Raw genomic sequence first — 23,543 nt, 5'->3', positions numbered from 1 at the left:
GTGTGGGGACAGGACGGTGCCCTGGGGGACACCGGCCTCCATGGGACGGGTGGTGGAAAGGGAATCTTGGATTTGGATGCGGAATTTTCGGTGGTGTAGGTAGGATTTTATGAGTTTGGTAAAGGATATGGGATATTGGTTGGTGAGCATTTTCATCAGTAGGCCTTCATGCCAAACCGTATCGAAGGCCTTTGCGACGTCCAGGAAGACAGCACCAGTGTACTGTCCCCTGTTGAAGGCCGCCGTGATGTGCTCGGTAAGGCGAAGGATTTGGAGTTCAGTGGAGTGATTGGGTCGGAAGGCGAACTGCTCGTCTGGAATGACTTGCAGTTCTTGGGAGTGGGTTCTTAGACGGGTTAGGATAATTTTTTCTACCACTTTGCTCATAGCCGGGAGCAGGCTAATGGGCCGGTAGTTGGATGGGATGGGCTAGCCATAGAATAATGGCGCGCTATCCAGAAACTCCAGAAAGGTTGAGATCTATAGCCACAGGAAAATCAACGCTTAAAACGCCAAAAATAACGGCGCAGGAATACCAAAATGTGTAAAAAAAAAACAGGTTTAATAAGATCACATATTGATTACGGATGTTAAGCAATTAGTCCACTAAATAAAAATAAATATCTACATACATTTTAGTAATCATATATAACAATAATACTAGTGTCTCAGAGAACGTTGTCCAACATCAGATAGTCGAGTCGATATTAATTCAGATCAGACAATGCTAAATTACAGAAAATTACTTACGATTTCTAATTATGCAATATATTTTTTGCATATTATATTATTGTAATTTCTTAATGAATTTTTATCATATCGCCGCCAATGGCCGGTTTGGTATTATTCTAAACGCTCCAGGTGTGTTTTGTTCTTTTCTAATTGTAAGAGATGAAGAGACAAAAAGATATTCTAGAACATCTAGACTCTGATCTAGATGAGATGTCAATACCGAACTCGAACTTGCCAGAGAGGATGGATTTTATTCTAGATGTGTGCTCTAAATAACAAAATAAACACTGAATTGACAGTCGGCGAAGCAATATAAAACTTGTATTATTATAAAAACACACTGGTGTTTTAAATCCAAGTATTAAGTTATAAATTTTGCCGAATATAAAATATTTAATCGGCCATAAAATTTCCTTATATTTTTAATTATTTTGTACGTAGTATTGTCAATAGAACTTTTATCTACCATTCGTTGAAATTTTCATACACATTAATCTTATTTTTGTTACAGATAAGATAGATAAACATACTGACTGATATAAGTAATTATAAAAACAATTCTTAGAACAATTCAAATAACAGGCTTGTTTTAGTTTTGTCAGCGGACAGTCCTAGAATAGTTACCCATACCCATAATATGAGTATTTATTTACTCATATGTAGTTACCCAACAGTATTGTATGATGTCTTGAATGGATATTCTTATGAATTAAATGGTTAACTAATTTGAGCCGTACCGGTCGCGCCACGCGCGCGCGCGCCATTATTCCATGGCTAGAAATTGGCCTCAATGATTTGGGATCGAGGGGGATTATCCCTCTTTATCCTGCTTCATCTCGTGTAGGCACCTATAGAGGATAAACTAATTGTCCTAGAACCGTAGAACCGTTCTGTTTCGGAACAATTATGTTGTACCTGCGTACTGTGTTGTGTGTACATAAATCCGTGTTGTACCTGTTAGCCTGTTCTATTCTATATAATCTAATCTAATCTAAGCTGACTTAAGCTGCATTGAGTTTGAGTGCATTGCGTTGTGGGTTGTGGTTCATTGTGGTCTGATTTAACATAACCTAAAAAGTTTGCATGAAAATGGAACAATTTTTTTGTTCTAGTGTTTGATTTATATAACTTTATTAATGTAAACAAATGTATGTTAAAACTTATAAATGCGAGTAATTATAAATCTTTTTTTTTTGTAGGTACAATAAACTAGTGACATGGCTGAGAGAAATCTTGATTTCGTTTTCACTAGTGCAATAGACAGTTTTTCAAAGCACCTCCACAAAGAGTTGAAGAAACAAGATAGCAATGATTTATTTTCACCTATCAACATCCATGCATTTCTGACTCTTCTTTCTCAGGATCCTTGGTTTTACAGTAAAGATAGTTTCAATAGATTCTTATACCTCGATGTTAAAACAGCATCTACACTTTACAAAGATATTTTCGATGTTTTTAACAGTATTAATAATCTTCTGATTGCTAACAATTCTTTGTTGAAACCAAGCCAAGTTCCAGAAGCTTTTAGAAATCGTCTCAGGGATAACTTTGCTAGTGAAATAAACCTATTGGATTTCACTAAATTAGAAGATACTACCACAGCAATTAACACATGGGTCCATGATAGGACTCTTCAGAAAATTACACCATTTAGTGGTTTAAGGGACGACGTGAATTTTACATTTTTAAGTGCGACAGGCTTTAAAAGTGACTGGACGGAACCATTCTCCGTGGATGAGACAGTTTCTGCAACTTTTTATTTGAACGAGCAAGATACGGTGCCAGTTCAAATGATGAGAAAAAAAGGTGAATTTTATTTTGAGCATCATTTAGGTCTGGAAGCTAAAATTTTAAAATTACCGTTTGCCGGCAACAAAGTAAACCTTGTGTTGTTTTACCAAGAAAAGAAATAAATATTAATGAATTTGTTCAATTTTCAACAAATTTTTTAAATTTATCGCATCTTTCAAAGAACATGACTAAACAGGAGGTAGATGTCTCCCTTCCAAAATTTAAAATGGAAGAAACTGTGGAGCTGGCACAATACTTAAAGAAGGTAAGATAAAAGCACTGTTGTACTGTACGATTCAAATTTATAAGATGCACATTTAATTTCTAAATGATTGCACAATTAAAAAAAATTGCCCTTTACAATGGTTACTCTGGTACAAAATCATATTTTTATTGCGAATAATTTTATTTCTGAAACAACTATATGAGGCAATTGCTTATACAGCTATGAAAAATGTTTGTTATATTTGTTATACTGGTTGAGTCATAACTAACGATAAACAATTTGACTTAAGCTTTTTCTGTTCAAAATGGAGTAATGTTGTAGCTTGCGGGCAAAACTTAAAAAGTCCACTGTAACTGATTTGCGAGAAATTATAAAATAATTTATATTAAACAGAAAAAATTCTATAGAAATGATACATTTTCCACAGTAAGCATATGGAATGAAATCAATTTATCACCAAAATATTATCAACATTATAATCTTGTTTTGGGTTTTATCTTAAAAAAAATGATTTACACGTGAACTTTTGATAAGAAACTCTGGACTTGTTAATTTTTGCGCGCAAGCTATAGAATTAGTCAAATATATATATCAGTCTCAAAATACTTCCATAAAAAGTCACAGGCCTTTAAATAAAATTTGATTTATGAAACCTCTGTCACTTTTTTGGTTATTCCAATAAAACTTGGTATATAATTGTACGGCAATTTTTAATACAAAATGATTTTTGGCTTTTGCTTTATTTTAATTTTTTTCAAATTTTTTGCATGATCCAAAAAAACAAATAGCAGTGTTCGACTTTTTAAAAATTCTTATGATGCATATACTTTTTGCCTGATACTGATACATGTTAAATATTTAAGGGGATATAAATTAATATTAGCTTTTATTTCATTTTTCGATATTTTATATAAGATGGGGTTGGAAGAAGTGTTCAACGCCAACCTCAGTGGTGTGATTAATGATGAGGAACTCACTTGCGATGAAATCAAACAGAAAGCTTATTTAGAAATAAAGGAAAAAGGTTCGGAAGCTTCCTCAGGTGAATAAACATTTGTCTTAACGTTAAAGTATTATTTAAAAAATATTCAAATTATTTTTAGCAACTGTGTCAACTTTAATCAAAGCCCAGGAAGAGAAGGTAATATTAAGTCATATCAGCAAGTGACGACGTAAAATAATTTTTAATACATTTTCAGTTGCCTCCCAAAGATGGGTTACTAATCTACGAAGCAAATATATCATCGGAAATTACCAACCGTTTTGCCAAGACCAAGGTGGTGTGGAGGGTGAAGAATACCAACAAGACGGCTGCTGATGCTGACTTTAAAGTTATCTTAACCGATACGGCTTTCATCACGGAATTTATCATGGAAATTGAAGGCAAAAGTTACAAATCGTACATAAAAGAAAAAGAGGAGGCAAAGAATATTTATAATGAAGTAAGTATCCGTTTAGCTTCGTACTTTCTTTTTAACAGGAAAAATTGCAGGCAGTGGCACAAGGGCAAAGTGCGGGGCTCGTCGAAGCAAAGACAAGAGATTCGAGGGAATTTACAGTGTCGGTAAATCTGGAGCCTGATTCGGTGGGGGTATTTTCTTTAACCTACGAAGAAATGCTTCAGCGGGTCCACAATCAATATGAACTGGTGTTGAATATTTGCCCGGGGCAAATTGTGGATGACTTAAATATTGAGGTACCAAACTAAATAATTCAAGTTATCTTTTATTTGTACGTAATCAGGAATGCATTTCCTAGGTCCGCATTAATGAGAGTCGACCTCTAAAATTTGTAAAAACGCCACCTTTGAGATCAGGAAACGACATGAATACGTCGGAATTCGTTCAATACCTTGACCCTTTGTCGGATGTTAAAGTAATAAATCCAAAAACCGCTACTATCAAGTTTCATCCTAATACCACGAGGCAAAGAAAAATGACTCATTATCTGGGAAATAAAACAAGCGATGGCTTGTCGGGTCAGTTTGTCGTGCAGTACGACGTAGAAAGAGAACCCCTCAACGGAGAAGTATGATCGAAATCTGTGCCTTAATTCGAAAATTTTGTGGTTTCTTTCAGGTGTTGCTACAAGATGGCTATTTTGTTCACTTCTTTGCCCCGAACGACCTAGACCCGTTACCGAAGCACCTCGTTTTCGTGTTGGACACCAGCACGAGTATGAGGGGAAGGAAAATTGATCAGCTGAAAGACGCTATTATGAATATTTTGGGCGATTTACATAAAGAAGACATGCTGAGTATTATCGAGTTTAACACTGACGTTATTGTGTGGGATGTTGACTCAAAAGAATCAACCACTGTGCCTGCGGGTAATATAAAGGATTTCAAGGAGCCTTTTGCCTATTTACAAGTAAGTGCCTTGTTAGCATTTAATGTGTTGACTTTTCTATTTTCATAAATGATATTGTCATTTTAAGACCTAATTTCACATTCCTAATTTTTGCAAACGATTTAAAAATTCTTTCAATAATTTATTGAATTGATCTAGATGGTGCTCAGCTAATACAAAATTACAAGGACTGTGAATTAATTTAGGGGGATGTTTTAGTATATTCAAAGCTTTATCATAAAAAATCGTGTGCGTTATTATTTTTCAAAGTATAATCCATAGCTAACCACTATTTTTTTTTCCATCTTTTTGGCAGCATACGAATTCCTCGTCAAAAGAACAACTCATCTTTTGATGCTATCCCTCAATCGATCCAATTATTAATGTTGAAAAATTACTTTATCATGCCTTTGTACGAATTGCAGCAGTTTTTCATTTAATGCGCGGCTCAAACGCATCAATTGTGTTCGGTACCGTTCGCTAGTGATTGTTTCATTTGGCAATTCGTAGTGCACAACACCAAGCTGGTCCCACCAAATACGGAGCGTAAGCTTTGAATCATGAACTTGTGGCTTTGCCATCGATGTTGATACATGATCAGACCAGGCAACCCCCAGGACTTCCTATGCTTAGAATTATCATAGTGTATCCATTTTTCGTCAATGCAAAAAACTAGTGGTGGGAAATGTCCGGACATTTTAGAATTGGACAAATGTCCAGACAACTGTCTGGACATAGAAAATAAAATGTAACAGATTTACTATACAACACATGTCATAAACTTCAAGATGATACCAAATATTTATATTTCCTTAGAATATTTTCTCTGAATTACAAGAATTAAGTGAAAAATGAATATTTTCATAATAATTTTCAATTTTCGTCTACTATTTACCAGCTTATGGTTAACATAGTAAAAAGTTAATAGTATTTATTATGAAATTATGATTTAATTTGAAGAAGTTTAAATTTCTATTGTGTATCTACATATGAACTGAAATGAAATGAAATAAATAAATTATAGAAAAAAAGAACGGTGAATAAAATAAATTTTTATTTGGAGTAACAAGTACAACATATAACATATATGTATATTTATTTATTTATTTATTACTTATACCTACTCAACGTGATGAGCCCACTTACAGAGCAGGGAAAAATTACAGAAGAATGTTAACACAATAAATACATATACTATAAAGACAAGAAATCACAGAGTAGATTACAAACAATATTTCACAAACAGAAACACTGAAGAGAACATCAAAATAATTCTTTAATAGTAGAGATAGTAGTGTTAAAGACGTCTATACTGTCCTGCACAGCTGTAAAATTTCTACACATAACATATAAAGGAGAATATTGTAGTATATTAGTACTAGCTGTTTTCAAATAAAAAGTTTCATTAGACCGTGTGCTTACAGAAGGAACATTAAAGTTAAGTTTTTGTAAAATTTCGGGTATATCCAAATTTTGTTCATAGTTTATCTTAATGACTTAATTAGTATAATTGTAAAAAATTGTTATATAACAAATTATGCAGATGATACAAATTTAATTATTATAGGTAGAAATTATCCGGAAGTAACTGATTTAAGTAATACCTTATTGCTTAATGCAAAGCAATGGTTCTCAAAAAATGGTCTTTTATTAAATGTGGAGAAAACAAATATTATTTTATTTAGAACTTGACAAAGTAATATGGAAACTCCAGATAAATTACAAATGCAAGATGGTCACTTGAAATACAATACCCATACAAAATTCTTAGGTGTATATATTAGTGAATATTTGGAAAGAGAATTAACAGATGCATCTACTGGCATTATAAAACACAGGATGTTCTATTTAAAATAAGCGAGTTATTAAACTTTCAATTTGACACAATTGGTCCGTGTTTTTTAGACGCCCTGTGTAACATGCACCAACTTTCGAATATTCCAGATATTTGGACATGTTTTGGTATTGACCATCTAAAATTTCAGCTTCCTATCTTAAAAATTGGAGGAAATAGAACCGATTAAGTGTAGGTATGTTTTTTTCAAAAATTTTGAAAAACTCAAAATATTTCAAAAACTATCGAGTTTAAGGATAAAGTAAGGTTATGAAACTTACTTTAAAATCTGATGTAGAATCCAAAAATTAAATAACAAATAGTACATTCCATTTGAAATAAGCGAGTTGATGTCTACTTCCGGTAGAACCGGAAGTTCCACGGCGACGCCAATATTTTCAATCGATAGAACATTAGGAGAATCCCCCGTACATAAATTTTCAGAATTCCAGTACGCGTAGTTTTCCAGAAACGTCTAATTGAAGGTCTATCTGGAACACCCTGTATATGTCGCTGTGGCACAATAATCAAAATGAGGCTGAATTATATCCACTATTGTAACAAATAATTCTACTAAACATTAATAGTTTAAGTATTTGCTATGCAAGAGAAAAAATACAACTTCTTCGAGATTTTTTTGATTATATATTCTGCATGATTATTAAAAGATAAGCTGTTATCTATAATGAATCTTAAATATTAAGTGCATCCACAATTTCTATATTTTCACCTTCCATTTTTGTGACTTGATCAACATTTACATGGTTATGCTTATAACTAGTTGTTAAAACCTTAGCTTTTATTTTTTTAATTTTATTTATTTCCAGATAATTTTCAATTTTATCCAAAACTGTATTTATTGCTTGATTTAAATTTTGATGCAATACATATGTTAAGGTGTCATCGGCATATCGTTATTTTGTACCACATAATAAATATCGTTAAAATAAAATATAAAAAGAAGTGGTCCCAAAACACTGCTTTGAGGCACCCCAAATTCGTTGATTATTGCATTTGAAATGGATGAACCAATTCTAGTTACTTGGTTTCTTCTACTTAAGAATCATCAAACCCTTTGAAAACAGTACGAGTCATACCATAACACTGCGATTTTCTCAAAAGAACTTTTCTATCTATAGCCCCAAAGGCCCTTTTCAAATCCAAAAAAAACTGTTACGATGTACTTATTTTCATCTAGTAACATTTTCCCATTTGTTAATGTATACTGTAAAGCGGTTTCTCAGGAGTGATGTTTTCTAAAACCTGATTGATTACCTATAAATAAATTATTTTCATTACAATATTCCATTACTTGATCGTATACAGCCAGTTCTAACACTTTTTCCAAAGTTGGTAATGTATTGACAGGACGAAAATGAAATGCCTCTATAGTGTTTTGAATTTTAGGAATATTTCCCCCTGAATATCTTTATTTTCTAAACAAAAGATTATATTTCTCAGCTGAGTATAACTTACTTTTTAAAAAGTATTAAAAGAGCAATTTAGTTTAAAATAATTTTGTGATGACCACAATTTATCGCTATTCATATTATTTGCTGTCACACCTATACTTTTTACAAAAAATTCGTTGAGATGTCTGCTATTTGACTTTGTTTTTTTCATGTAAGGAAAATAGAACTCTAGATTCTGTATAATTTTTAATTTTCAGTAGAAGTATAAGAAGTTAAAATCGACATTTTCTTGAAAACCTTTGCAGATATCGTAATGAAAAAAGTATATCTTTTTTACATAGAAATGATCAAGGATTTCGATTTTCAAAAAAAGAATATGGAAGTTGACAAATAAAAAAAGCTACAGATTTTGAACCTTGGCTAGGAACGCCCCTGAAAACAATGTGTCAGTTTGGTTCCTCGTAATAAATGGTGCCTCTGTATAAAATTTCATCAATTTATTTCGAGGCATTTTCGAGATATTGTAATAACATTGTGTCTTAATGGCCCCCTTTAAAGGGGTGTAGCACCACAAGGGGCGTTTTCAGACACGTGGATATGAACTTTTTTGCTCAAAATTGCTTTCTCTATCATCTGTGTTCATTTGGCAACACCTTTTTGAAACACCCTGTACATTTGCTTTATCAATTTGTGTAGTGGGATTTAAATAAATAAATATATAAATTCCGATTTCAGCAATGTATATCGTCAGATCCACACCTTGTTAGTGAGGATATTATAAAAAAAGCAAAAGAGGTCGTTCAGGGTATTATGGCTATTGGATGTACCTTCATGATTGGCGGTTTAGAAACGGCTTTGTATTTAGTAAAAACGGGACAACAGAAAAACAAGGACAAGGATCAGAAGCTTCAACCCATCATAGTATTTCTGACCGACGGTGAGCCCAACGTTGGCATCCCCTCAACAGACCAAATCGTTGAACTAGTAAGTCACTTTGATTTATATTCGACGGCAAATTAATGTCACTTGTCAAATTCGTAGGTGACTCATCTGAACACGAAAGACAAGGTTCCTATATTTTCCCTGTCTTTTGGAGATGGTGCAGACAAAGACTTTCTGAGGAAGCTGTCTTCAAAGAACCTGGGTTTCTCGAGGCACATATACGAAGCCGCCGACGCCTCTTTGCAGCTGCAGGACTTCTACAAGCAGATTTCTTCCCCGCTCTTGCACGACATCAAGTTCAAGTATGACGCGGAAGTGGCAGAAGTCACTAGGACCTGGTTCCCCATTTACTTTAGGGGCTCCGAGTTGGTCGTTGCCGGAAGATGTGCAGGTACGTACGATTTAATAATGTTGGAGAGTTTTATCACAATATATTACACCGGTTAAATCATTTATATATAAAATAAATGTTTAATCCCCTTTTGTACATGTAACATTCGTATTTCATAGCTTTGCTGTCCTCGATATTAACAATAAAGTGCTCCTGATTTTTAGAACAAATATTCCCGACTGCCATCGACTGTTGGGGCCCCCGCGGTCCTATAATAATAAGATCGGCCACGGAAAGACCCGTAACTTCCCTAGAACGGCTATGGGCCTACCTCACAGTGAAACAGTTGTTGGACGAGAAGGATTCCGCAGCAAATCCAGAAGAGTTAACCAAAAGGGCCGTTAATTTGGCACTTAAATACTCTTTTGTGACGGACGTGACGTCGCTGGTGGTGGTAAAGCCTAAGGAAACAGCTCCTGTCCTAGAGAATCGTGTCGCGGATCTTGGTAAGTGTGGTAGACTCAAAGTCCATCCACGCATTGTGGTTTTGTTAATCAGCATGAAATTTATTCTTTAAAACAATGACAATCACATTTTTCATATTTTCTAAATGTTTCTTTTTGTAGTATGTATGTATGTATGTATGTATGTATGTATGTATGTATGTATGTATGTATGTATGTATGTATGTATGTATGTATGTATGTATGTATGTATGTATGTATGTATGTCGGAGGGTGGTGGAATTGTTTTTCCACCACGGCACTTAGGCCTTATTAGGCCCCTTGTACACCCTCCTTCATTACTCGATTACTTTTCTTCAAACCATCCTATTTTACTACACGGATGGCTTGGTGGCAAAGTCTCGTACAGTTTATGCATGATAGCATAGTCTTGAGTTACAGAGATTTTCTTTGCTCTGTTCTCATTACCATTTATCGGGGACCACACGCATGCGGCAAATGTTGGGTGACCCAGGTCTCTGGTAGGCTGCCACAGCCACGTCCCCGAGCCTGCCTTAGGTCACCCATCCAAATTCCAGCCTGCGTCCGTGATGATTGCCTCGGCAGATCGAAGTCCGCCGACCAAGACACCCGGCTAGGCGGTCCCCATTTTGTAGTACGAACTATATAAAAAACACTCAACACGTCAATAATGACGGTTTGATTCTTGTTAATCAAACTAGGCAAAATAATGATAGTTTGGATCGTTAAAGGTTACTTTTTCTCAAATATAAATGCTCAGTATCCCATTTTTATATCAGTTTACGCCTGTTTGAGCTTTTTTTCTCTCTTTGCCTTGTAACACGCGTAGCCATTGGGAGGCTACCCTCCAGTAGTATATGCTCGAAGGTTCTGCTTGTTATGAAAATAAGGTTGCCACAGAGGATTTTAACTTGCTTCTATAAAATATTCAAAAAATCTAATGTGCAAGTATTTTAGGAAAAAATAACCTGTCTTTTTAATGCAGTTTTATAACATACAGGCTGTCTCCTAAACAACGCCGCAAGCCATAACCCGTTATGTATAGTCTGATTTTAAAAAACAAAAAATTTAATGAAATGGCTCTAAATACATTTACTATTTTTTTTTTTTTTGAAAGGCGATAGTCAACTTTTTTTTGAAATGGCAATATAGATTTTGTGTTATTTATTATTGTGCCACTAAATTCATGACAAATGTATTTTAACTAATCATGGGTGCCATGGAAAACAAAAAATAATACAACAAAGCAAATAAAACTAAAAAAAAATTTTCAAGTTAAATTTAAGTTCTTGGGTTTTCTTCAACGTTAAGAAGAACATTGAACTTGGTGTTTTAATTAAATTGGCATTCTTCTCACTTTGGTTTCTTGAAAGAATACTTGAATCATGTCCGTTAATTAATTAATACTCATATTTTGCACTGTTGAGCTTATTTCAATAAATAACCTACTGGAAATGACATAGAAAGAGTATGATGCGTAAAAAACTGGGACAAGAACGCAAAAATGACATTTACTTTGTTGTATTATTTTTTGTTTTCCAGGCAAACATGATTAGTCAAAATATGTTTGTTGTTAATTAAGCGACCGGGCGCTAATAATGCGGTATTGACTAATATTTTCATACTTTTTCTGTAATACGTGTTTTACAAAAGTAGACTTTATATACATCGTTGAATTCAGAATTTTTGAAAAAAAAAAAGTTGACATCGCCTTTCAAAAAAAAAATAATAAATACACCCCAATAGGCTCACTCTATATTGTATTTAGAGCCATTTCGTATAATTTTTTGTATTTTAAAATCACACTATAAATGACGGAGTTATGGCATGCGGCGTTTTTTAGGAGAGAGCCTGTATATACAGTGTGTCCGCAAATTTCATCGACAACATTTGATTACATATTCACGATGATAAATAAATACTATCTATGGAAAAAAAGTGAAATAAAAAATTTTTGTTTTTTCTATTTACAGGCCTTCAAAGTTGTCAAAAATAAAACTAATTTAATTAATAACTTAATAACACTTATACCGATCGCGTTAAGATTTGGTACATTTATTTGGTAACTATTATAGGGTATAATTTCTTAAAGCTTTAGTCAAATTTCTATACTGGATGGTAGTTTTCTCCTATTACGTCCCCCTTTTAGCGGTCAAAACTTATTTTTTCAAATGGGCAGCAACATTGAAAAGATCGTGTTTAAAAAAAATATATCTTGAGAAAATTCCTACAGAAAACAATTCTTGAGAAAAATGGCATTATTTGCAGGTCTGTATGTTTCGGTTTGCATAGCAGTGTCACAGATTTAAAACTTTGAGTTCAGTAGGCGATGAAAACAAAATATTGACTGCTGTGGCTATCAAGTAATGTCATTTTTAAGTCAAGTTGAAAAAACAACAACTATTCGGAGACGAATCTAATCCTTTTGCCATAGGAGGTTTATAAAAACACCGTTTTAAGAAAGAATGATTATAATTAGTAAATAGGAGAAAACCAACCAATTGCATCTACAAACTAAACGCCACGTAGGAGGGTTTTTACGCTCAATGACGATATAACGATTGTTCAAATAAAAACGCGGTCGAAGTTGGCTCTGACACATTGGACGTAGGGAGTAGCTTATAGTGACCAACTTAACCTCATTTCTCAACGAGCTGTATAGCAGCTGCCAGTTTCAATAACGTTAATGACTATATATATAACTTTATTTTAAAGAATAATCGTGATAACAATAACAAACAATTAAAGGAGCTGCGGAAAGTGTCCCCCTCCTTGTTATAACAATAAATTAAAGCAGCTGATGAAAGTGTCCCCCTCCTTGTTCCAAGCACTTTTCACACCTGTTCCTCAAAGAATTAAAGACATTTTCTAAGATGCTCGGGGTATTGTTAATTTCACGAATCTTGTCTATAAGTCGAGCCTGCAGATGGTTTAAATCAGGAATAGGCAGTTCAAAAATAGTGTTTTTAAGGTAAGGCCACAAAAAGAAATCACACGGCGTAATATCACATGACCTCGGTGGAAATTCATGTTCAGCATTGAGACTTATTAGTCGATTTTGGAAAACTTCCCTCAACATATTCATCGTCTCGCCTGCCGTATGTGCCCTTGCGCCATCTTGTTGAAAGTAAAAGTTTGTAATTTCGTTTTCTTCCAGCTGGTTAACAAAAGGAGCGATAATTTCTTCTCTATACCTTTGCGCAGTAAGAGTACCATTAAAAAAAATAGGTCCATAAATCCTCCTTCGATTGAGAGCACACCAAACTCCAATTTTTTGAGCGTGTAGAGGGCCCTCGACAAAAAAGTTATCTGGTTTTTCAGAAGACCACATTCTCATATTCTGTGAGTTTACGTAACCACTTAAATGAAACCAGGCTTCATCAGAAAAAAAGGTGATATTATGAAGTTCACCGTAGTTGTTTAAAAACCATTCACAAAATACAGCCCGTCGCGGAAAATCAACTTCATGAAGTTCTTGCTGACAAGTTAAACGATAGGAGAACAAACGCAAATCTTTTTTTAACACTGTGTGGCAGGTACCGACTGATACTCCCACCATTTGTGATAAAACACGTACAGAAGTTCTTGGCGCATTTTCCATTATTTGTTGGACATTTTCTTTTAATTCTTCAGTCCGCTTTTTAGGTCGGCCGCTTCCTTCTTTTCTTGTTACACTGCCCGTTTCACGAAAAACATTAACACAACGCTGAACTGCACTTTGAAAAATTTTGTACTCAACAACGCCGGGAAATTGATTTTGAAATTCTATGAAACATTCCTCAATAGAATACTTCCATATTCCATCAATCTTGCGTCCATTTCTAAAGTAGGACTCTATGATAAACACTTTTTGTTCTTGAGAAAACACCATTTTAAACGCTTTTTAAAACGAAAATATTCAAATTGATAGCGGCGATATAGCGCTTTGACAGATGACGTTTAAGTTCATTTGCTATACGCTACGCCCTACGTCCAAATTTTAAGAACCAACTTGACCACGTTTTTATTTGAACGCTCGTTAGTTCTTTTTACACACAGGGTTTTAAAAAAGTTTGGAACCCCCCCTTTAACTTTTTCTCTCTTTTCACTTCCAGAATCAAAAGTATACGGTTGCAACAAACATTTTAAACTTAACCTCTGAATGACCTTGAAGGTCATGGTCAAGGTCATATCCGATTGTAAAAATTTCCATTTTTTCCATTTCTGGAGTCAAAAATATACGGTTCCATTTAAAATTTTCAGGTTCATGATCAAGGTCACATTTGAACGTAAAATTGTCCGCTCTTACCATTTGTGGGGTCAAAAGTATACGGTTCCATTTAAAATTTTCAACTTGACCTCTAAATGACCGTCAAGGTCATGGTCAAAATCACTCAAAACTCTGCTCACTCAAAACCCTGCAACTTTTATCCTAATTATTTTTTTGTTTGAGCAGTATTTTCTGAGACAGGGGGGGGGGTTCCAAACTTTTTGAAAACCCTGTATACTAAGCAACTAAGCTTAAGATAAAGGAGCGTAGATGGCGCTCTTATTCATTTAATCCTTAAAATTGTAGTTTGAACTATTTGTATTAAGAGTAAGAGCTAGTTAAAATATTTGTTTACAGGGTGTTTCTGAAATAAGTGCGTTCCTTGAAAAGGGCAGGAAAATAAGCAACTGTGATCTAAAACATTAAGTTTTAAATTGAAAAAAAAATTCACATGAAGGTTTAAACAAATCATTTGGTCAATCAGGTTTAAATTTTGAGTTCGAAAATGCCGAAATTTGTTCAAATCTGGTTTAAAAGTAACAAAAATTAAACGAATCAATGAATTATTTACCAATAGACAATATGCTCTACAAAAATTGTTCAAAGTTGTTTCCATGTGTTAATAAACATGCAATGTTGCGAAAATTTGGTATTTTACCCTATTTTAACCGTACAGTGGTAATTTCTTTTTTATTCTTCTTTCTTCTTTCTTTGAAATATGCTTAATTTCATTATCCTGGTCTGATATATCTGTATAAGAATTTTTTAAATCGAGTGATAACCCATCAGAATCAACACCAAAAATAGTAATACGGTATTTAAAAATAAAATGAAAATTTTTGTAACATTGAGTAAAAACTAGAAGTAGAAAAAAATGAATACAAATAAACAAAGAAAAAATCCAAAAAAACCTTTTTAAAGACTGCTACCTTGACGAAAATAGTTGAATAGCTGAATTTCTAGCTCAAGTTCTTAGAATTTGAAGTTGGGTTTTGAAGGTTTGGAGTTAGGTTTTAAAGGGTTTGAGGTTAGGTTTTTATGGGTGTAGGTTTATGGCTTTAGAGTTAGGAAATGTAGTTTTCAAATATTTTACCCAGAGATTTAGAAAAGAATCAGACCATCACTTTGAGTTTATGTTTTTGGGTGCAGGTTTGAGGTTGAAAAGTATTGTAAAGCTACATGATTAATTTCGATGTTTAATCAACCTCAGATACAAAACTTTTTATTTCTTTATTTTAAAATACCAAATTGTCTTTGGTGTTGAGGTTAATGGGTTCTCACTCGATTTAAAAAATTCCTATAGAGATATACATATATCACCGCAACAGTATAATAAAATTAAGCATACTTGAAGAAGAATAGAGAAGAAATTACCACTGTACGGTTCAAATAGCTGAGAGCGTAGAATTTTTTCCCATATTTCCCACTGTGTGCCGTCTCTAGTAAAACAAAATTTATCCGTAAAAGCCTGATCTTGTGCTATTAGATGTTGAAACCATTGGTAAATTTCCACACGGGGCTGAAAATCATTGTTATTTAATGTCTGAACCCGTTGTATATGATAGGGTTTTAATAATTGTTCCCATAGAACATGCCACACGGTATTGTTGTTATTATAATGCAACACACATGTGCACAAGATGCACAGGGCCAGCTTACATTTATGGCTAATTTTCTTAATTAATTTTCTCTATAACAGAAGCATTCAGACCATCAGTTGTGTAATAAAAATTGCTTAATTTTGCTCAATTTCGTGCCCTCTATCACCCTTCTCAAGAAACCCACTTGATTCAGAAACACTATACTAATATAATACAAATTTTAGGTTACAGAGATATGGGCTATATTACTCCACAATCAGCAGATCTCTCTTGTCGTTTCTTAAAAAGTAAGTTTTTACAAAATAAATAAATAAACTAAATTCTCTCACAGACATGTACAGGGTTAGGCAGAATGAAATATCTATTTTCATAGTTTGTTTCATAACAGATAGACTCAAATTTAAATCAAATTTCCATACTTTCTCGATAAATAAATATAAAAATGATTCATGGTTTTTTTCAAATACAAGATATCTTTCTTCTTGGAACTGCCATAAGGAGTTATACTCCAGTCGAGTTAGATCATAAAGATCTGAAAAATCTAAAAAAAGTATTAGTAGACATTTTATTGCACTTGAGAATATCAAAAAATTAACTCGAAAAAGTGACGCTAAGTTGCAAACTTACGTGTTTTTTCAATATTTTTACTGTCCATGAAAATCTAGACGACATATCGGAAAATTAATTGTTTTATGTTGAAAGCAATGAAATTACCTACAATTTAAGGTACCTGAAGTCACTTTTCACCCATTTGTTAACTGAAAAATAAATATCGAACCCGGAAAAATCAGTTTCCGAAAATTGCATATTATTATCGTAAAAAGTGATGAATGGATGATGAATTTTATGGAAGACGGTCAATCCAAAGACCAACATGTATGCCAAAGGCCGATTCGATTTACCATGAAATTGTTGCTCCAGCTATTTGTTAATTGTAGTTAATTTTAGAAGTTAATATGGTAGATATAGGTTCTAATTGATCCATAGAAACGTATCGTAAAGGAAAAATTTCAAAGAGATACCCTTTACATCAATAAAGTAGGACGTGCAAAACAGCGTTATAAACAAATTGTACCAGGGTCAGGCAACGGCCGCTCGGGAATTCGCTCTTTTTGCATTAAACAGAGCTTATTTGTACGATAATTAAAAAAAGAGAGAATCATCTACACCTCTTTGTTCTCAAGATAACTTCTTTTTATGTAATGTTAATGTTTTTTAACTATTGGACGTATCGGACCGGGATTTTAGAGACAATTAAAGAACGGGTTAAACATTTATTTTCAAAATGTTTTACATTGATAGTTCAAGTAATTAACGCGTTAGCACAAGTAAAAGTTAACGTTAATGAACGATCCGCACTCGTGTGAACTCCGCCCTCAACATTTCATATTCGGTTCGGTCTCTATCTCTCGAACTGCTCGATCAATTTTGATGATTTTTTTTTAATTTCTGGTATCTCGTCGAGACTTCATAAAATGTATACATTGTCGGTATTAATACGTTGCAAATTAAACATTAAATATTTCTAAATTAAAAATATCTATATAAATTCTACTTCCGATTGCTATAAATATTATTTTTTCTCATATTTCATTTTTTTTGCTTTATTGAAGAATATGTATCTTTAAAAAAATTCGAGGGGATAAGGACGGTAAAAAAATACAAAGCAATAATGATTTTTATTTATAAAAATAAGAAATTTTATTCTTATTATAAACAATTTAATTCGACTGGAGTATTAGTAGTAATAAATTTTCGAAATATTCAGTAGTTCAAATTTATTCTTGGATTGGATACTTATCATTAAGGAGAAAAGTATGCATTCAGTTTCCAATTTATTTACGGTGCATCTCTCGTTAACGATTTTGTTACTTCAATTTTTCATTTATATTATTATTAAGCTTTAATCAAAATCTTTATAATTATTTTCTTGTTTTTTTTTTTTTTCTAGAAACAAGAAAAATGAAGAAAAAATGCAAAAAATATGCTAGTGGTAAGTAAAATTGTGATTATTTTTTAAATTGTTTCAGTAATCTAATCAATATCCTTAAGTTCACTCTTTTATGTAATGAAGGGTATCCCAAAATCCACGCAAGATTATCGATTCATAAAGAATACAGTATAGGGTTATGTATGGAATAGCATATTGGGTATATGGCCTCCATGGATTTGCTGGCACATACACATTCTTTTGTCGAAATTTTCCAATACCATTTTGCATAACTGCAGCTGAATTTCATTGATACAGCGTTCAATTTCCTTGAAGGCGTAGGTTGTCGTAGACTTGTTGGCGTAAACCTTAGATTTAAAAAACACCAAAGAAAAAAGTCCAGCGGTGTTAAATCGCATTATCTGTGAGGGCAATTCTGATCACCAAAATGGGAAATTACACAATCAGGAAATGAATTGTTGCTCAGGCTGTATGACCTGTGGCACCGTCTTGTTAAAACCACACGTCGTCTACATCCATATCTTGCAATTTAGGTATAAAAGACTGGATTATCATGTCGCGATAGCGAGCACCATTAACTGTTATTGCTTGACAAGCTGCATTTTCCAAGAAGAATGGTCCGGTTATGCATCCATTCCAATATCATCACACATGGATGCACTTGCGACAATTTTGTCGATTAATGAAGCCATCGAGATGAAAATGAGCCTCATCGCTGAACATGATTTTCTTTGAACAATCAGAACCCACTCGTTCCATAATCCATTAATCCTTCCACTTTTCAATTAATATCTTCACAGTTGATGAAGTTAAATCACTATTCCGACAATATTTTGTACGAAAATTACGAACTGTAGCTGCCAAACCTGCATTATTTTTAAAATTTTGCTCAACAATGAAAACGCGTTTTTTCGTGTAGTGCTCCATTTTTGAATAACCCGGAGTTGTCAGCTGTCATGTTTTTTTTTTTGTTGGCAACACTTTACCGGATAAATGGTGCAAAATTTAAAACTTGCGTGAATTTTGGGACGCACATTTTTTTTGTCACATTAGGAATACAATAAAAATAATAGACCAACCTTATCTTTAATTTCAATTTTTGACATTTCTATTTCCTTTTAACAACTCCTCTCTGTGTTTTCAGGGATACAAGCAGCTAGTGATATTCTTGACGATGACAATGAACCGTCAGAATTTGTTGTTGAACATGAAGGTTAGTAATGATTTCACTAGCTCACATCAAAGTTTTTAATTTTGTATATAAAATTACAATAAAAAGTAGTTGTATTATTAACACAAAATGAAGTATGAAAATATTAATCCTAACTGTTGTAATTTTTAATATAATATTGAAAAGCTTATTAAAAAGTGGTACCAAAGGAAAGTGCGGCAAAAAATCAAATACTTGGTTTCTATCACTGGTTCATATACATTCTGTCAAAAAAATATCCGGAATTTGTCAATAAAACAGTATATTCAATTAATCATCAAAATTTATTTTGTCTCCTTCAAAATAATCTCCATTTGAACCAATACACTTGTACCAACGAACGACCCCGTCGTCAAAGCACTTTTTAAACTCATATTCCGGACTTTACCTTCTTCAGTGATTTTTGTTTTATGTCTCTACCGACTCGAAATGTGTTCCACGAAATGATAATTTGAGTTTGTGAAACAGGAAAAGTCAGCAGCGGCGTTACCTGGTGTATACAGTGGCTGCTCGATGACGACATCTGTTGAGTTTTTTGTCAAAAATTTATTTACAATGGTGCATTATCATAGTGCAAAATCCAGGAATTGTCCTTTCATCAATCTGGTCTTTTGATCTTTTGCGGCGAACACTCTCTCTCGAACGCCTCATAAGCCCAGATAATATTCTTTGTTGACTGTTTCTCCATACAGAAGAAATTCTCTGTATAGTCAAAGAAAACAATCAACATGACTTTAATTTTTGATCGACATTGACAAGTTTTATTGGTGTCTGCGCATTAGAAAAGCGCCATTTCCAAGCTTGTTGGCTTGTTTGCATGTTAAACTAGTAAATGCATGTCTCGTCGCCCGTAATGATCCGTTGCATGAATTTAGAGTCCAAATTAGATCGTTCAAGCATGTCATCAGCAACATGTTTACGATGGTCTCGTTGAAGAAACTTCAACTCTTTTGCAATCAGCTGTGCTGCGACGCGTTTCATACCCAAAACATTAACTAATAACTAATTCGTAAAATATGTTTAGTTCGCCAACTCTCTCGAACAATAATAACGGTTTGCAAGTACCATTTCCTTCAGTTTATTGATGTTTCCTTCAACTGAAGACGTTGAAAGACAACACAACGTGGCAAATCATCAACCACTTCTCGACCATGTTTGAATGCTTTGTATCATTCGTATGCTTGTGTTTTCAATAAATCTGAATTACCGTACGTCTTTCCCAACATTTTCAATGACTCAGCATGAGAAATTCTGTTGGTAACTCAAAATTTTAGGCAAACTGTTTGTTCAATAACATCCATAGTAAAAATCCACTTTAGGTGGACTAACAAAATTAACAGCTGTAAACAAGAGTACAGTGCTATCAATGTTCTATCAAAAAAGAAATTTAAATTAACTTTTTTGGCAGGATGTATATGAATTGATATCAAAATATACAGAGTGATCATAAAAGTTTGCAAATTTTCTTTTTCTTCCGTGGCATATGGTACATTCCAAAAATAAATTACTTCCAGCAAACTGTTCAAAAACTAATGCGAGCTTTAGCTGAATTCATACATCACCCTGTATATCCACAAGTTCTGACGCAGGACATTTTATATGGTCATTTCATACTGCCCCAGGTTAACCCACTCTACTATTACAGTATGTGCAGTTCCTCACGAAACACCCTGTATTTGAAAAGTAAATAATTTTGAAAAAACAAACATTCCTTTATGGAGTAGATATAACAAATTTTTTAGGCACCATAAAATATTACCTTGCACAGTATATAAATAATAGATGCCAAATATTTTACTTTCGCTCGTTAGATAAGGAAGAAAATTCTTTGTCAAAAGTTTAAAGAAACCTTGTAGAGGAATCAAAATATATTAATACGAAGAAGACAACAGGTAGAATTTTAATATTGTTTTGTGAAATTTTATTTAGATTTTTTTTATTTACAAGGTTACGTAGCTTGGCACCTCTCTGAAGTAAATTTATAACACAGAAATCTTTTTTACACCAACTTCAAATTTTACTGAATTCTGTGTTTAGTTTACCAATTGTCTACTATCATATTTCTTTCTTTTACGAGTATAAAACATAGTCGTTTTTCCCCGTTGTGTAATTGAATTTACTTTGTTGAACGGTGTATCAAATAAATAAAACATGTTTCAGGTGTGGAATCTGATTCTGTAAAGAAACCTGCAGAAGAGTTTACGGCTGATCATCCGTTCTTAGTCTTCTTGCAGGTGGAGATCGACGATGCCGTTTTGATACTTTTCCGGGGCTGCGTTTATAAACCCAGTTATTAATTATGACAAGCTTGCACTATGTATTTTTTCTAACGGGACATACCGGCTTACTCGAGTAAGATTCACTTTATAAGACCTGTCACTTGACTGTTTAGAGATCTCTCACTTGATCAGGTTATCGACTTGCTTGTGTGGGTTGGTGTGCCGATTAAAAAAATGGCTTAAATTTTACAATAATTAGAATTATGTATATGACGCTTTTTTAAGAAAATATATACTAGTCAGTTATAAACTACATATATTTTATATAATATTTTATGTTTACAAGTTTTAAATGTTGTTTAATGTGTGTAAAACTATATATTTTATTAAATCACTAATGCTTTGATATGTAATTTTTTTCGACATTGCCGAATTTATATTCTAGAATTTCATCTTATAGCGGAAAGTTACAGACAAGTAAGTGTGTTCTTAAAGCGACATAACCATTTCAAAACAACTTTGCCAGAAAGTGCTTCACTTACAGCCGAGTGCTTACGCCGCCACCTGTGTGTGTGAGCTTTAAACCACCCTTTTCTTAAGGTATGTATACTATTTTATTCACAATCATTGAGCTTTAATATACTTATATCTTTTTGTCACTACAATTTTTTATACAGGGTGTCAGGTGCATAATCTCGGGAGTGTATAGGGGAGGTCAAAATAACACTAGTTTATCATAAAAAAAATTTTAAAGTGCCCCTTTACAGAGACACAGAGCCTGAAATGGGTACCTAGCGATTTACATTTTCGTCTATAACTTTTGAATCGACATGTATAATTTAATGAAATTTTAATATTTTACGTAGGCCATAGTCTCATAAAACCATACTAGAGTATGGGAAGTCAGGGAAGTGAGGAACGGACTTGCCACCATACTCGCAGAGCAAAAATTTTGACAGTTGTCATTTTATAGAGCTGAAAACTAAATTTTTAAATACTTTGGTCATTCCTATTTGAAAAAGGTAAGATCCATTTCTTATTTGTGGAAGGGCGCAATGGGCGGTGAGTATTAGACGCCTTCATTATAGCCATCTTTTTCTATTGCACAGATTTCTATGACTTACTTTATCGCTCTCACGTAATGGCCAATGAACCATGGGGACTTTCTGACCCTGTAGTCGTATTTTAGAGGCGGCTATAACGGCGGGAGAGTTAAACCTCTCGGTACAGGTATCGTAGGTGAAGCTAGTTGTCGATATGGCTCAAACCAATCTTTAGCACTTCCTCGTAGCTGAGCTAACACGTCACGATCCTCGTCTTTCTTGGTCTTCCTTGGCTTGAAGGAACCTCTGAGTCTGGTAAGATCGGGCTTATCCTGGATAGCATGTCTTCCAGTCGTTCCGGAGAAATATGTCGCGCACTTTCGTCGTTGGGTTTCGACATTTTCTCCACTGAAATAAAGTAGAAGTGATTGTAATGCCAGGGCAAGTAAGAAACTTTAAGTTTTGTTGAGGGTGGAAAATGATTTATAAAAATTTTTGAAAATTATATGTTTGGCACCAGTAAATTTTTAGATGAATCTACAAAATTATAAAAAAATATATATAAATATAAAATAAATTATTTTCACTAATACAAACTAAAAATATTTTTTTTGAAAAAATATTTTTCGACGAAAATAAGTTGACTGGGTTCCTAAGAAAAAATAAATTTTTTGTAAAAAAAAAAATTTAATTGATTTTTGAGAAAAAATATTTTTGGTTTCAAAAAAAATATTTTATAAAAATTTATTATTGTTTAAGAAAAATAATTTTCTTGAAAAAAAAATTATTTTGATTTCAAAAAAAATTATTTTTGTAGTTACTAAAAAGTTTTTTATAGAAAAAAACAATTTTTTGTGTAGAAATATTAAGAAATCTACTTACAGAGTATTAGGTACTTTTTCAATATAAACAAAATGAAAAAATAAGTTATTAACAATTTATAATATAAATACTATATTACTATACTATTTATATAAAATTAATAGTAATTTTGAATTATTCTTTATTAGAAAATTCACAAAAAGAACAAATACTAAATAACCAAAGACTAGAAAAAAGAGTACCTTGTCCTTGTATGTATAATGAAATGAACTTTTACTATTGTTTCTAAAAAATTAATAAGCGATTATTAAAAATTCCCGGATTTTACTAACCAACTTTTATGATAT

General features: G+C 33.2%; 2 protein-coding genes across 4 annotated transcripts; both read left to right on the top strand.

Moving 5' to 3' along the window:
* The first annotated feature begins 1,573 nt into the window (after window positions 1-1,573).
* On the top strand, window positions 1,574-2,666 carry LOC108913982 (serpin B5-like). Of its 3 annotated transcripts, none has more exons than XM_018719674.2 (2): window positions 1,574-1,661; window positions 1,932-2,666. In XM_018719674.2, the coding sequence occupies exon 2, from the start codon at window positions 1,950-1,952 to the stop codon at window positions 2,643-2,645; it is 696 nt and encodes a 231-aa protein (XP_018575190.1). In that variant the 5' UTR covers window positions 1,574-1,661; window positions 1,932-1,949; the 3' UTR covers window positions 2,646-2,666. The 3 variants fall into 3 exon arrangements, with proteins under 3 accessions (XP_018575190.1, XP_018575189.1, XP_018575188.1); XM_018719673.2 differs by lacking the exon at window positions 1,574-1,661 and adding an exon at window positions 1,729-1,880; XM_018719672.2 differs by lacking the exon at window positions 1,574-1,661 and adding an exon at window positions 1,730-1,870.
* LOC108913979 (inter-alpha-trypsin inhibitor heavy chain H3) lies at window positions 2,627-21,737 on the top strand. Its single transcript, XM_018719664.1, has 14 exons — window positions 2,627-2,788; window positions 3,665-3,791; window positions 3,853-3,890; window positions 3,949-4,191; window positions 4,242-4,445; window positions 4,508-4,777; window positions 4,828-5,118; window positions 9,079-9,327; window positions 9,385-9,676; window positions 9,841-10,122; window positions 16,176-16,238; window positions 17,903-17,944; window positions 19,047-19,115; window positions 21,273-21,737. The coding sequence occupies exons 1-14, from the start codon at window positions 2,708-2,710 to the stop codon at window positions 21,407-21,409; spliced, it is 2,388 nt and encodes a 795-aa protein (XP_018575180.1). The 5' UTR covers window positions 2,627-2,707; the 3' UTR covers window positions 21,410-21,737.
* The last annotated feature ends 1,806 nt before the right edge of the window (window positions 21,738-23,543 follow it).

Source organism: Anoplophora glabripennis, unplaced genomic scaffold, assembly GCF_000390285.2.
Source record: "Anoplophora glabripennis isolate ALB-LARVAE unplaced genomic scaffold, Agla_2.0 scaffold1145, whole genome shotgun sequence".
In the NCBI taxonomy this organism is placed as follows: Eukaryota; Metazoa; Arthropoda; class Insecta; order Coleoptera; family Cerambycidae; genus Anoplophora; species Anoplophora glabripennis.
Note: the sequence above shows the minus strand (reverse complement) of the source record. Positions and strands in the feature narration are given on the sequence as shown.